Raw genomic sequence first — 15,274 nt, 5'->3', positions numbered from 1 at the left:
GAACATATTCAAAACAAAGTGATGTACTTTGCCTTTAAGTCTTAACAATAATTTATGACTCAAAGACATTAATAAAGTACTGATTTATTTTGTATAGCCTCGCAGTCATTGCCCTTTGGCTGATACCTGTATTAGCAATATTCCATGCTTGTTCTAGCAGACAACAGGGTGGTTTTTACACCATTTGCTACCCCTTCTTTCCCACTCCCCAAAGACTCAAAGGGACTTCCCAGACCCATTCTAAACAGCGCTGAGGAGACAGGGAGATGAAGTTTCCATCCTACATCTAAACCTAGACCACCACAACCCATTCTGATGGATCCTTTGTACAACTATACTTTTCATTTCGTAGAAATACCCAGCTCTCATTACTTCCTTCAATTCGTCATACTGCAAAAGCTGTGCACCTTGTACAATTTAAACAAAGAACTATGAAGCTGTCAAGGCCCGACAACTGTCACAGTAGGCTTGACACAACCAGAGCTGACTCAGTGCAAGACACAACCCTGTCAGACAACAGAAAAACAGAGAGAGCTAGAAAACCAAAACTGGAACAGCTCTGCTGTAGCAAAAAAAAATCAGCGTAACCACTTTTCCAAATCACCCTGCCCACCCTGACAAGCAAGAATCAAAATGGAGTTATTCAAAGGAGTGCAGTTAAAGCTGTTTTGGCTGCCCCATACAAACAGAGCTTAGATACAGAGTTCATTACTAACTACACTGAGCCTCTTTTGAGGGGAAGATTAAACTTCATAGTGCCTGTAGAGGCGTCTCCTGCTTGCAAGGCACAGCTCTGACACAGGACAAGGTAAACCCTTAAGAGATGCAAGTTTCACTTTTTCAAACCCCCTTCAAGCAGCCACATCAGGTTGTTTCAGATGAGGAGACACTCAAAAACATCACAGATAAGTACAACAGATACCAACCTACTGCAAAGCCACAGCTTTCCCCGAGACAGTCTGCAGGATGTGGGTTCTGACCTATTTTAAATGCTGATAACAGCATTTTTAAATTCTGGTGAATGCATTTTAAAACCTTTACAACCACACACAGAAGGGGGAGAAGAGCTTAAATGTAAGGTGAAAATTCAGCTTGCCATTTAAGTGTCCAATTAATACTATAATTCCTCTGCCCAGAGCCAAGCCTTCTCAATAGGAATGGTCCAATGGAAGACTGCGGCTGTGCTGGTGGCTCTGGCAACGTGCTCTCACCTGCACTGCACTACCCAGCCTCGCTCTTACGCCTGGACTGATTTTCTCCAGATGTTTTTTGAAGTATGTACATTGGGTTGATTCAGCAACAAAACTGCCGACACGGGTTTTCTCTCCATTCTCTCCTCTGAAGCAGCTTCTTGAAAAAAGTCACAATACTTGTCATTATTAAACGGCAAAACCTGTTCACAGCAACTCCTTTGTTCTTAAACAGGGTAGAAGCAGCGAGCGCCGCCAAGCACTTCAAAGCGAGCAGGACAAGCGTTCCTCCCGGCTCTGCAGGTGTGTCGATGGGACAACTCCTATTCCCAACTGAGGACATTCTAGCCGGGACAAAGCACACGTTTAAGTAACCGTCATGGGCAGCGATCTTGTACACCCGCCTATGGCACAACTGCTAGATCCGCTCCCCTTTCACACCGCCCTTCTTTCGGTCCCGAGATTAAACTGAGTAAGGAAGCCGCAGGCTCCCCCAAAACCCTACACGACAGTTGCGACGTTAAAGGAACAAAGCCTGCACCTACTGATAGGCAGCCTGCCTCGGCGCACAGACCCCGCGGCCAGCAGAGCCCCTTTGTGTCTCCAGGAGGCGAGAACAAAGACAAGCTGCCTCCTCCGCAGGGGCTCGCCCACCTCGGGCGAGCAGAGCCCCTGCCGACAGCAGCAGCGGGCGGGCGGCGCGACCCACCTTGGAGAGCTGCCTCCGGAGGCTGAAGCGCTGGACCATGGTCTGCCCGGTGCCCGCACGAGGCGGCGCGCGGCGGGGGCATGGGGGAGGGCGGCAGGGCCGCGGTCAGCTCGGGCGGCGCATCCCGGGCTGCCGGCGGGGGCCGCGCACGGCCGCGGGGCTGCTGCGGCTGCAGGGGCGCGCCGGGGAGCGGAGCGCGAGGCGGGCGCTCCCCGCCTGCCGCGCCCCCGACACACCCGCCCCGCCCCGCCCCGCGCACCGGGCCCCGCCCGCCGCGGGGCCGAGCGCCGCGCCGGGACCCGCAGGAAGGGGCGGGCGGGGCCCCAGCGGAACCAGCGCCAGCGCCAGCGCGGCACCGCGCCGGGACAACGGCCCCCGCCGCCCGCCCGCGCTGCAGCACGCGAGGCTTAACCCGGCGCTGGGCCCCTCAGAACACTCCGCGTTAACGCGGACCGCTCGGTCCCCTCGTACCGGGCCTCAGTGCCCCGTGACCACGCAGGGCCAACAGCACAGGAAAGCGGGCAAAGCCTCCCACCGCCGGCAAAGCACAAACCTGATGCTCAGGGGTGCTGCGCCGGCCTCCCCTCTGAACTGGGTCAAGCGCCTCATTCTGCAGTTTGACTGCATCCAGAAGCCTGGTGGACAGCGCCGCATTCCTGCGGCAGGAACTCCATGTCATCTCGAACAGGCTCCATGTCTGAAAAGCTGCCACGCTTAATGCAGTGAGACCACCAAGCCTGTCAGCATTCCTGCGACAACATCCTCCCCCAGCGTGGAAAATAACTTCTTCAACGAACTCTCTCCATCATCTCCTGGGCTTGTGTGTGTGTGTGTGAGTACAAAGATGCACCCAGGATTTCTGCACTCCATTTGGGAACCCAGGAACCAGTTTGCAGCTTGTGAAAGAAGTGCAGCATCGAGACAAACGCCCTGCACAACTGCACTAGAACGAGGGCAGACAGGGAAGGCTTTATCTTCTGCATCTAAACTTTCCTGTTTCCTTGCTGTCTGACAGCAGGTATGGGCTAGAGGGGGCACCTCTGGGTAAATGCCCTCCCACCCTCAGGGCTTGGTGCCAGAAGTTCCAGGAGACCACCTGGTCCCTCCTCTGCCCATCATCACTTGGCACACCTTGGAACGGAGTGCCTCCATTCATCCGTGGACACCCAGATCTCTTTTCCCCATTAGCTCGGAGTCTGGGCGAGACAGAGACAAGGGAAAGGAGCCAGCTGGCTCAACTGTAATGCACAGCAGACTGAGATGGAACTGGTAGATTAGCAGAACTGATGATAGTCACATTCTCCTTTGCCTCTGTAGCAGAGGCCTCACAGTCAGCATTTCCAAACTGATTTTGATGATCTGCAGAGCTAATGAATGGCTCCTACTCTTACGCAGACACAAAAGCATCTTATTCCTCAGTCTCCTTTCACTGGGCTGTCACTACTTTTTTCCCTAATATTCTCCTCATACAGCAATTCATTCCTGTGAAATAGAGTAATCAGCAAATTCTTCTCTCTCTTTTCAGGAACATAAAACACTTTACCCACTCCAAATAGCTTCTGATCACACTAACACTTCCGAAGCTGCCTATAATATATCGCACCTCTAAAGGCACAGACTAAAGAAGCAATGTGTGAGACATACTACACTTCTGAAGAGATATTCTAAACACCTTACTGCATCCAAATTCCTAGAAGTAATGACATTAAATTATATACACATGTATAAGTACACAAAAACATGTACTCGATTGCCTATATATGACATCTGAGTATTTAGCAAATATTGGAACAATGCAAGTAGTAAAGTAAAAGAAAGCTTTCTGTATGCAAAGCAGTATCAACTGTGGTTGTAAACAACCAATAGGATGTTGTGTAATATAAAGGGAAGAAATGGTGGAAAAATGAGGAAATACTTTATGCTAAGTGTGCAGGCACTCCAGCGTCATTTATCAACGTAATATCCACACGTGAGAATCACAGAGTTTTAACCTACTTCCACCCGAGGTGCTGTCTTCATGGCTTTAAAACTTCAAGAAGTCTCCTGAAGAAATCAACACTTCCTCCCTGATGTTTTTTTCAGGAGGGGAGGGTGCGCAATCATCTGCTCAGTTTACTGCTGAAACAGGACATTTTTAGTAGCAGCACTTTTATGGTAAACAGAGATGATGCAATTAAGGTTTGTGCAAGAGGCTCTACCCTCTTCTCCCAGTTTATACACATCCAAAATACTTGCAGCAGAATTTAGGGCCTTATTAAGAGCTTTACCAACAAGTCTGGCCAAAAGGAGTGTAAAAGCAGCATGTGCTGTGCAGTCACCCCAGCAGACACAAGGCAGGGACTCTGCTGGCAGCTCTGCCTCCACCGAATGGAGGAACTGCTGGAACAAGTTCAGCCTGGAGAAGCTGTGTGGAGACCTCATAGCAGCTTCCAGTATCTCAAGAAGGCCTGCTAAAATGCTGGAGAAGGACTCTTCATTAGGGACTGGAGCAAAAGGACAAGGGGCAGTGGATTCAGACAGGGGAAGTTCAGGTTAGATATAAGGAAGAAGTTCTTTACTGTGAGGGTGGTGAGGCACTGGAATGGGTTGCCCAGGGAAGTTGTGAATGCTCCATCCCTGGCAGTGTTCAAGGCCAGGTTGGATGAAGCCTTGGGTGGGATGGTTTAGTGTGAGGTGTCCCTGCCCATGGCAGGGGGGTTGGAACTGGATGATCTTGAGGTCCTTTCCAACCCTAACTATTCTATGTTTCTAAAACAAAGTTGCATTGGAAAACCAAGTTAAAAGCATGCTCAGCAAAAACATTAAAAAAAAAAACAACACCCAACAAAACCTAGATTTGAAAGGAATCTTTAAAATTCTCAGCTGAGCAAGTGTTCTCCTCCATAGAACTGAATTCTGTAAGAGAAAAAAAAACCACCCCAAACTAGAAGCATGTTCCACTTTCCAAAATTAAAGACAACAGTCATAGATGACACTCATATACTTGCAGATGGACAAGCATTTCAACAGACTTCTAGAAGTTTTGGTTCTTCCAGATGAAATTTAAATTATGTGACAACCCAAAGAATAGCACATTGTCTGGGGGGAGAGAAGGCAAAGGAACAGAAAGTGATCTACAGAAAAGGCACCAAACATCACAGATTTGGATGCAAATGGAGCTGCAGGCCAAGACAAAGATCTGTGTGTTTGTAAACACATATAAACTACCTTGAGTACACCCTAGGGTGAGGAAGAAGAAACCATGAATGTGAACACTGAATTTCTGAAATGAAGGACCCCAGATGCTGACAACCTGCTGTCGCCCCACACCTCCACCCTGACCCAAACGGAAACACCCACTGTAGGATGCAGCTGAGCAGTGGAAGGGGGAGTGTAACCCAGAGAAAGGGGGTAGAGAGTGTGTGCATAACTATTTTAACAGCATTATTCCTATTTTTATATGTTTCCGTAACAATTAGATCCAGACTAATAACGATCAGACCCTTCAGATTTCAATTACACTAAACTTAAATTCTTGTCTCTCATATACAACTTGGCTCCCCTCTGCCCATAAACAAGACTTTGAGCCTGAGGCCACGTGTGTGCTTCACAAAGGTTACTGTTACCAGCCAGGGCAAACCAGTGCCTGGTACAGTGTGGTCTGTCAGAGCAATTAAGCAATTGAAGATTAGTTTCTGAGCTCATGAAATGATCCTCAGCCTACTCCTGACCTATCTCAACCTGCAATTAAGCCATCACAGTGACCTGCCAGTATCTTGTGGCAAGATGCAAGCAGTGCAAGCCTAGCCCCCTACAAAGCATCAACACCCGGTTGTGCTCTTCTGCTGGGGGAGGAGGGCAGCCTCTGCCACCACAAGGGCTGGAGCTGCATCCTCCACACTCACAGGCAGCAGAGCTGTCCGTTCAGACCTGCTGGAAGCCCAGGTCTGCAGCTCCAGGTTCCCACAGCACCAGTTTTAAGACGGAAAATAAGTTACTGCTGTCCTGAAACGCTCCTCGTACACCAGTCCATCCGGGTTCTTGCGCGCCTTGCAGCCAGGCTACAGGTAACTCCTGCATCACCTTCCCAGCCCTCCCTTGACAGTAACTCTGCAAGATCAGTGCTGTTTAAACATGACTCAAGCGCAGGTATATATACCTAAAACCATAGGTATAATTTCCAAAGGGGCCTGTGACTAACCTGATCTGTTTATGACATATTATTTCCAATGTGAAACCAGTCCTTTATGGCCAAAGCTACAAAATATTTTACTCAGGATCAATTTTTAAAATGTTTGCTACCTACATTAGCTGAATGGGAGAGCAAACTTTACAGGAGGATGTTGAGACGACTGCTTGTTCCTTTAGGAAATGGGTTAAAGCTTAAGTGAGCTTCTATACATCTGAAATATACTGTTTATAGCCACAGCAGACTTTCCACAGTCTCTCCCAGATGGGTGTCCCATGTGCGCTGCATGGTGTTTAGGACAAAAGGATTTGTGGAAAATCTTCCTGGCAAATAAATTACTGCTTTAAAAGGCTATTTACAATTGGAGGGAAACCGCTTGCTCCTCCACAGTACTGAAAGGGTGGCACAGTTGAACATGCTTCCTTTTTTGTGTTAATATGTAGTTTGCAGACCAATGTGCCTGCTTGGAAACAGTCCTTAGAAGCGACCAAGAAAAGCAAGCTCACTGTTAGTATATTTTTGACACAGGGTCAACATCATCACTGGAAAATGTTGAGTCTGCAAATAAAGACCAGAAACTGATTCCAGAAGCACATGTGGTCATTTTTTTAAATGTGGACAGAATACAGATTTAAGCTGTTAAACAAAATCCAAAGATATCTGGAATATTTATGAATACTAATCACCAAATCCAAAGACGATGAGGCCACACAAGCCCTATCAGGGCACAGCAGCAGGGAAGCAAGCAGTGCCTCGGAAAGCTGCCCTACAAGGATCTCACTGCACAACAGCAAATCCCTTTTCCTATCATTCCTGTAGCCCTGAGCAAGCAAATGGCAACTTGGAAATGTTTGAGGCTGTGGAGGCAAAAGGCTGCAAATTCCCTAAGGAACTGGACACATTCGGGCTGGGCTGCCTTCTCAGGGACACCAGAAGGTGTCAGTCGAGGGCTGACAACGATTCCCTGCACAGACACCCGGGATGAACAACCTGACCTCAGCATCATCACCACCTTGTTCTGACACCAACACGCGGCACGTCCGGATGACTGCAACCACGTAAGAATCTCAGCAGTAAAACGAACAAGGTGCTGCACAGCTAATGATTTCTATTTCAACAAGACTGATTTTGTATTTTTTTCCATAAAACCCTAACAATATCAGAAGGCTTCATGATTCCAGCATGGAAGCCTATGAAAATGCCAGTCCTCCCAGCAGAGCAGAGAGTGTTTTTACTCTTTTTTGAATTTTCCTCCATTCTTTCATTCTGTTATTTTAATGTTTCTAATGGTTTTGTTCCTTTGAGGTAATCCTGACTTTATTCCTCTCATATCCCATTATTACCTGTTTGATCACCACTGGCTGCTCACCACACTTCTGCTCTGCACATTGCTGATCCAATCTAAAGAAAATGACTAGTTGAAATGTATTCATTATCCAGATACAGTGTGCCAATAACGCTCCAAATGTCAATCAGGAGGCTCACCAAGGGCCGGGCAGGGGGGCAGCACACATGGAGTGCTCCTGCCCTGGTCACTGAAATCATTGCCTGAAAAAGCACAAAGCATTTTTGTTCCTACTAAAGTGATGGTAAGACTTGGTTTTGTGCAGGAATGAACAACCACCAACATTTTCCTGCCAGCAGAGAAAGGAGCAGGAGGACATCATTCGGGAATTCCATATCTCTATGATATTCCATGTCTCTATGCCAGCAAACATCAGCCTTCAGGTAGCCACCACCAGAACTAACCTGAGGCACTGGCTGCAGCATAACGCAATGCAGAGGTTGGCACTGTCATTATTTTCATGGCACTGATAAAAGCCCACATGGACACAATTCCTCACCAAAGTGCTGCTGCTTTTGTATCTCTGGAACCTGAACAGGGCTCTGTTTGTCCACATCTTAACATGCAACCCATTACTCTGCAAAAAGCTCTGACAGTACAGGAAAAAGTGAGACCTCATGCAGGCTCCATCATTTCCATACTGCCACAATCCTCGTTTCCCAGCTCAGTGGGCTGCCTCTACGAGAAAAGATGTACGTAAAAGCATATGAAGTTAGACTGCTTGAAATACAAGACCAAGTGAAATATCTCAGTAAAACTTTAATTATTACATTATTTTCCATGCTACGACAATCTCATTTCTCAATTTCTATGCAAAACCTGACAATATGCAGCAGGATTATTACACATGCAAATGTATGTAAATGAGATGCTAGAACAAATCCAATCTGTGGTTTTGGGATAACATTTTGCCCTTCTATTCCAACAACAAATTGAGAGAACAGAACAATACTGCAAACTAAAAATATTTTGTGTGCAAAGGATTATTAAGAATTTACTCTCCCTTATGCCAGAAAGTACTCAATGTCCTTAGTTCCTACTAGGAGCAGAGGATCTCGGCACCACACAGAATCAGGCTCACTGGAGAACCATACAGACAGGAGTGAACCCTCACAACATCAACCTTTACAAGCCAAGTTACAACAGCAAAACAGTCGGATGTTTACCTGGAAAGGACTATCCCACCCCATGGTAAACTGACAGCTGCCCCTGACCTACCCCTGCACTTCACATAAACCAGTGCTGTAAAGATACAGGAGAGATTTTATTATGCTTTTGTTTGTATGATATATATTGTATAACATATGTAACAACTCCAAGTGACATCAACACACTAAGCAGCAGTTCCACTGCCTTTGCAAGCTGCAGTCATAACGCACCCAACACTTCAGTCTAACCCCATAACCTGAGGAAGGCGCTGCCTCGCTGAGTCCCAACCCTGGGCCAGGGGCTTTAGACAACACACACAGACCCTTGTCTCCAAATGTTTGCAGCATACACACATAAAACATGGGGAAGGGAAAAAGAAATAATACAACCCAAACAAAACACTTTAGGTTAACAATACAATATTCTGGGGAGATGTCCTGGGTTCATCAGTAGCCGTGAACCCAGGACAGGAGATTAACCTCCTCAGCTTCCCAGAAGTGAGCAAGTGGAGAATGCAGGTTTCAGGATCTGCTCCAGGTCTTTCCTACTCTGAGGGGCCCTGGCTATTCACAGTATACAAGGAAATGAATTACAACATTTCTTTTTCACTTTTGCCAGTTATTTCACTGACATGGCCATGCTGATACAGATCAGGTTTTTTCCTTCTCCAAACTGTATCTCAGACACAGCACCTAGTGTTAAAAAGCAAGTGTAACAGTTTCCAGCAGGACCAACTGAGCAGCAAATGAATCCCAAACATTAATTAAGCTCAGAACAGCACTTACATAGTCAAAGTTGAGCATAAACTTAGATCATCATGCAGCCTCAGCTCACACAGAAGGATGGGCCTTGACTCCGCAAAAATGGAAGGTATGGAAATAGTCTGGATGTGTTTAACTGGTCTTAAGCTTCAGTAGTAAACTCCAGACAGAAGCACATGGGATCCCATTCATCCGTGCTTCACAAATACATTTGCAACAGGCAAAGATCCTGCTGTCCCAGTAAGAAGCACTGACAACTCCCCAGCAGCCTGCAAATGCTTTTACGAGCCTCTAATCTCAGTAATCCAAGTCTGGTGACTCCTTACATCTACATGTAGCAAAGTCTTCTACAGTCACAGGCAAACCTTATTAACTGCAGACACTGTCAGCATTATGTAGTGACTACAGGACGCTGTCTTACCAACAGAACACACTGCCACGGTTTTCAACACACCACAGTGCAACAAGTCATTAAAAGAGAACAAAATGTCCATTACTTTTTCCAAATGACAGAAACTTGAACACTGGGGGGAAAACAAAGAAAGAAGGGAAAGCAAAGCAAGGATTTCTGCTACAAGAGCAGTACCAACCCCAGGGGTAGAGATGGATGAGAGGGCAATGATGGAGCCCTGAGGTACCAGGCATAGCCTTGACATTGAGTGTGTGATGGGAGCAGAGAAGCTCCAGAACGCAGGCAGACAGCTACTGTGAGCAGGAACAGGCTGCACCACAACAGCACAGGGACCAGCAGATCAACTGCTGACAGAAGACATGAATCAGAAAAACAAGAATTAGATCGCTTGACTACAATTATGTTGGTTTTGTCATTATTAAATCACAACTTTTCCATTACGTATGTTGTGGGGTTTTGTCTTTGTAGCTTGTATAGCCCATATGTTCACAACAGATGGATCAGCGCTGCAGCTCAGTGATATTTTTCTAATTATAGTTGGGATTTATGAAATTCTTAAAGAATTTCCAAGGAAATACTCCCTGCTGAGGCTAGGTGAGTCTGAGCATCTTCACTGTCATCAGCAAACATCAAAATCAATGATGTGAAATTGATGAAGGCAAACTTTTTTAAAAGATAAGATCACGAGGACCTGAAGGAGACAAATGTACAAAGTCTTGAGAAAGTGAATATGAAACAAATTAAAAGAAATCAAGTGAAGGTTTGCTCATCCAATTGCATCTTCAATTTAATGCTTTTAAACATCAGGCCATCTTTATACTGTAATTCTACATGTGTAAATAAGCGTACAGCCAGAACCAGTACTGCCTCTGCTTAAGTGCACACTTGAACATGTCAAACCTCTGAAGTAAAACATAGCTTACACAATGTGAGATTTTTGCCTTCAGCTTACATAGAAAAGACCAATGTGTTCGAGGGCACTCCAAGTTTCTGAGTCCACTTACGACTATGCACAATCCAGGAAAAACACAGTCAGGTTTTTCTTTTTTAAGGGACTGATCTAAAAGAAAACTAAGTGAGATTTTAAGAAGTACACCGAATGAGAATGGAAACGTTCATACAACAGAACTCCAAGCCCTATCAACAAATGCTGTGGCATCCCAAAGTGTTTATTTGGGTTCTACCTGCAAGTGTACCCATGGCTTTCAGAACACCCATCAGGAAACGATTCCCAGCTAGAGCAAAGGGACGGGAGGGCTTAGGTTAAGGAAGGTGAGGTATGACATCCCGAAGCAGCACACATGCTCTGGGTCATGCGAGAGATGAGGTGTGTTATTCCCTAGCTCCCCTCAGCCCTGTGCTCCCTCAATGCATGCACACCACAGAGACACAAGTACCAAGAGGAGAACCAGACCACTGCTGGAACTGCTGCTTGCCTCCCTCTTGCTCACATGCTATGAGGATGCTGCTCCTGCCACTTTCTGTAACAGCAGTTTGTGAGCAAGTACACTACATTTTATACCACCAGCATATCGGATTTTCCATTCTCATGTTCCAAAGATTTGAGAGACCCATTTCTCTCCAGGTACCTCAGAAACTTTAGCTGCTCTAGATCCCTAACCTGCCAAAAGCTTATGTTATAGCGCAGGGGCATGCTCCAGATGCGATCCAGAGATGGCTGGTCCAGCAGTCTTACTGGTTGTCCCCTTTTCTTCCCACTGCATCCATCAGTCCAATACCACAAAGGAAAACCCTCTTGGGCAAAACCTAATGTGAGGTCGGCTTGAGCACATTATAAATGCCGTACAAAGCTTCTCCACCAGGCTGAAATGCCCCAATTAGACAAAGGTGTATTTCCCTGAACTGTGGAAGAAAGAAAAAAAGCAAGGGAGCATTTCCTTGGCAATGCCACTTAAGACCCATAGTATACAACTGTATTTTCTGCTGAAAGCATGGTGCAATATGCAAATACTAAAAAAAAAGGAAATTCACTGAACTCTACAGGGAAAACTGGTCACAGAGGTTCTTGGATGGTTTAGCCCCCAAAGAAGGCCTTTCCTTACATGCATTTCATTTGCTTCTTTCAGACTCCAGCCCCTTCCCTTAAATGGACGGGAACAAGTCTGAACAGCCCCTTTTCCTCCAGTCACAGAGCACAGCACCTGAGGACACAGCAAAAAGCAACCAGAACCACTGTCACATCCACCTCGGAGATGACAACTTGGTCAAGTTGCAGATCCAGAGAAAACACTTCTCAATAGGAAGTACAGCTGCTGCTTCTCAATAATCAAAGCCCTTTATCAACCAAAAACTGACTCCTAAATTTGTTACCACACATGGCAGATGTTCTAGCAGAATGCAGTTATAACAGCCTAATGGTTCTCATTTTCCAGTCCCTCCTGCCAAGTGATCCAATTCATCCAGGCCAGTGGTACACCCCTACCCAGAAACAAATTTTGAGCATGGACTGCCAATACATTTGTATTTATTTATAAGCTGTATAATGTCCTACTGAATACATTATGTACATTATAAAACAAACAAAAATAGAAATTAAAAAGGAAAAGATAAAAACATTATTTCAAAAAATATTTTACTTATTAATGGTACAAAAAATACTTTCTTTCTACACTCCAGTGGATTGTCTTGGCTACCTCGCTCTGGAGACCCCTGATCTAGCTGAAGGTGGATATGAAGCTTGCTTCATAAACTTCCGTTGCTGGATTTGGGTACAAACTCAGAAAACTATCAATATTCCCCAAAATTCTCCCAAAACACAGTTCACTCACAGCAAGCAAATAAGCCTGGAGCTATTAAGAGGCCTCTTAATGGCTCAATCAGCATGTCTCAATTGCAAAGTTAACCCATATGAGGGGAGCCCATGCTTTTCCTGACGACTTTATTACTATTTCTGATCTTTTAACTGTTGGCAAGAAACAAAAGCCTCAGATGCAGCTGCAGGCAGACTCCTCCAGTGCTTCTCCCAAGAGAAAACTTCACTCATTGCCTTAGAATGCTAGTGCAATGTATGCTAACACTTTGTAATTATCATGTATGAACGCAAGATACGCTAATTCCAGAAAACTATCAGGAAAATACATTGAGAGCATATTATACCACCAAAAACTCTGAAGAGATTTTCCCTTAAGAGTATCTCAAAGTAGGTTTCAAGGGGAGGAAAACAACGTACAAGAGAATAACTCTGGTGCAGAGGCAAGGTGAGGCAACCTTCAGATAACTAAGGAGATATTATTCATCCCCAATCCATCATTATCAAGACAACAAAGAAGCTGTATTATATGAGAGCAAGTTTTCATAATGACAAATCTACACAAACTTCAGGACCATGCTATCTTAACAGAATCAAACACTAGCAGGATTGTTTCCCTTGGTCCAAGAGTCATGGCAAGAGACTATAATTAAGAGCACACAAACCAGAAACCAATTTCACAATGCTCCCTATCTTTATCAAAGGGTTCATCCTCCAGTAACAAACAACTATCGAACAAGGTTGCAAAGAATTTTAGGAAAATATATATTATATTTAAAGTTGAATCAGAAACCTAGGTTGGGTTGTTTTTTGGTTTTTTTAAAAAGGTGTGCTTCAACTAAATTGGTAAGATGGTAAGACAGGGACTACTTGATATCATCAACAAGCAGATACACATATCTGTGCAAGAACATGTCCCAGAACAGACAGTGTCATCTCAGCAAAGGCTTTTTCCACACAGGCCTGACAAACGAGGACAGACAGCCGTGATCCCATATCAGCACAGTAGCCAGGCTGATCTAGATCAGGTTCAGTCAACCTGGCATTGCAGTTCAGTCACAGGCTGCAGCCAGTGTTACCAGAGGCTCTCCACAGCCTAAAAGATCAACAGCACCATTCACTCAAACAGGAATTCCTCAAGTTTATAAAATACACAGTAAAACAAGAGGGTAAGAAAAATGTCATCTACATAAATGCAAGGTTTTGTTGCAGGAGTTAGATAACAGCTGCTGAGAACTACTCTGGCTGCTGCTCTTCCCATCGCTTCTTGTTTGACTGTGGTGTGCCATCCAACCAACCTAATGTGCTTCAAAAGTAGCTCTCATTTCACTGATCAAATACATATAAAATAAGCCACCTGCCATGTGAGAAAATGACTAATGTTTGCATCTTTTAAGCTCTTTGCTTCACCACTAAAGAAACTTTTGAACACAGTAGTATTAGTGTTTGCTGAAAGAAACTTGTTTTTCAAAACAGGATTTAAAAGCCTTAAGAAAACATACAAGGAGATGATAAAGACCAAAGGTAAATCTGAGTAACTTACTGCTGCTGCGGCCTCCTCTCCACCTACATAGATAGAAGAAGCAATCTCCATCACGGACAAGTTTGTGGGAGCATCGGTAGTAGATGACGATCTGGGCCGACCTGATTGAGTATCTTGGGCAGACCTCCTGTTGATCTGTGGGCTTCCTTTCGGAGCGTCTGCCTTGCCCCACCTGCTGTGCAGGCTCGTCCCTCTCTTCATTTTAGGTGGCACTCTGATCTGCTGGAGCACGCGGTTCAGAGCTGTGGGGTGGGTGGAGACACCATCAATTTCAGCACAGACGCTTTGGCTTTCCAGATCCATGTCAGGCTCCAGATCAGCCTGAGCTTGCTGAATATCATGCGGAGAAACTGAGGACCTCCTGCGCTGATGCTGGAAAAGGTGCTTCAAGCCTTGACCAATCACATTAATGTTCTCCAAAGCATTATGGGTTATTTTTGATAATTTTTGTTCTGATTCATGTTGCCTTTTGGTCTCTTGATCTTGGGATTTGCCTCCAGGATCAGGGTCATCACACAACTGTTCAGTGCTAGAGGGCTCCATTGGTGACACCCAACAGGTTTATTTCACTATTCATATATAATTATGTCCCCTGTCTTTGAAAGGCGTGTGTTTTTAAAATGCCAAGATTGTCAGCCAATTAGGTGTGCAATTGCTTCAAGAGTGACTACACATGCAGCTGTGCCACGGTGATCTCATGCTTATCTAATGTTAAACAAAAGAGTCATTATTATACATCCATGCAGAAAGTAGTGGGTTAAAAAATCCAAAGCGCAAAACATGCCATTAACAAAACAATATGTATCAGTTTTCCAAGCATCCCTCCATGTGGTATTAGGTGCATCTAGGCTGTATGCAGAAGCCAAAGCTTGTATGAGACAAGTCATCCATCACCTGGGGGAAGAAGCCCAGCGCAAAGGGTACAGGAAAGCAAGAAGGTAAAAAAAGCTGTTCAAAAGGGGGAGAAGCAAGGAGAAACCAGTGGGGTTTTGTTCTTTAAGAACAAGCCCACAAAAATATTTAACAGAGCATGAAGTTAAACTTCTGAAGGGCATGCTAGTCTCTTTGGTAGAACTTATTTTGTTCCTTGACAAAGATCTGGTATTTCGTGCTTCAAATGTAATGTCTGCTCAGCCTACCTGATTTTCCTGTAGAATGCTTAACTTCGCAGTATTTAGCATATGCAAGAAAACAGAACACTTCCAAATCAGTTATGCATTTCCAAAT

At 45.2% G+C, this 15,274-nt stretch overlaps 1 protein-coding gene across 11 annotated transcripts in view; it reads right to left on the bottom strand.

Annotated features, from left to right (window-relative positions):
- TMCC1 (transmembrane and coiled-coil domain family 1) overlaps positions 1-15,274 on the bottom strand; it is an 83,831-nt gene that overhangs the window by 51,912 nt on the left and 16,645 nt on the right. For 4 of the 11 annotated variants that reach the window (XM_065687826.1, XM_065687827.1, XM_065687833.1 and 1 more), the window contains one exon: positions 14,048-14,752. The exons of 2 other annotated variants lie outside the window; for them this stretch is intronic. In XM_065687826.1, coding sequence (XP_065543898.1) covers positions 14,048-14,590 — 543 coding nt within the window. In that variant the 5' untranslated portion in view covers positions 14,591-14,752. Of the gene's footprint in view, positions 1-1,899; positions 1,979-14,047; positions 14,753-15,186; positions 15,263-15,274 lie in introns of those variants that run through there. 5 more of the 11 variants (XM_065687830.1, XM_065687831.1, XM_065687832.1 and 2 more) reach the window with 3 other exon arrangements.

The sequence above is a fragment of the Lathamus discolor genome, chromosome 7, assembly GCF_037157495.1.
Source record: "Lathamus discolor isolate bLatDis1 chromosome 7, bLatDis1.hap1, whole genome shotgun sequence".
NCBI lineage: Eukaryota > Metazoa > Chordata > Aves > Psittaciformes > Psittacidae > Lathamus > Lathamus discolor.
This window is presented reverse-complemented; position numbering and strand designations above follow the sequence as displayed.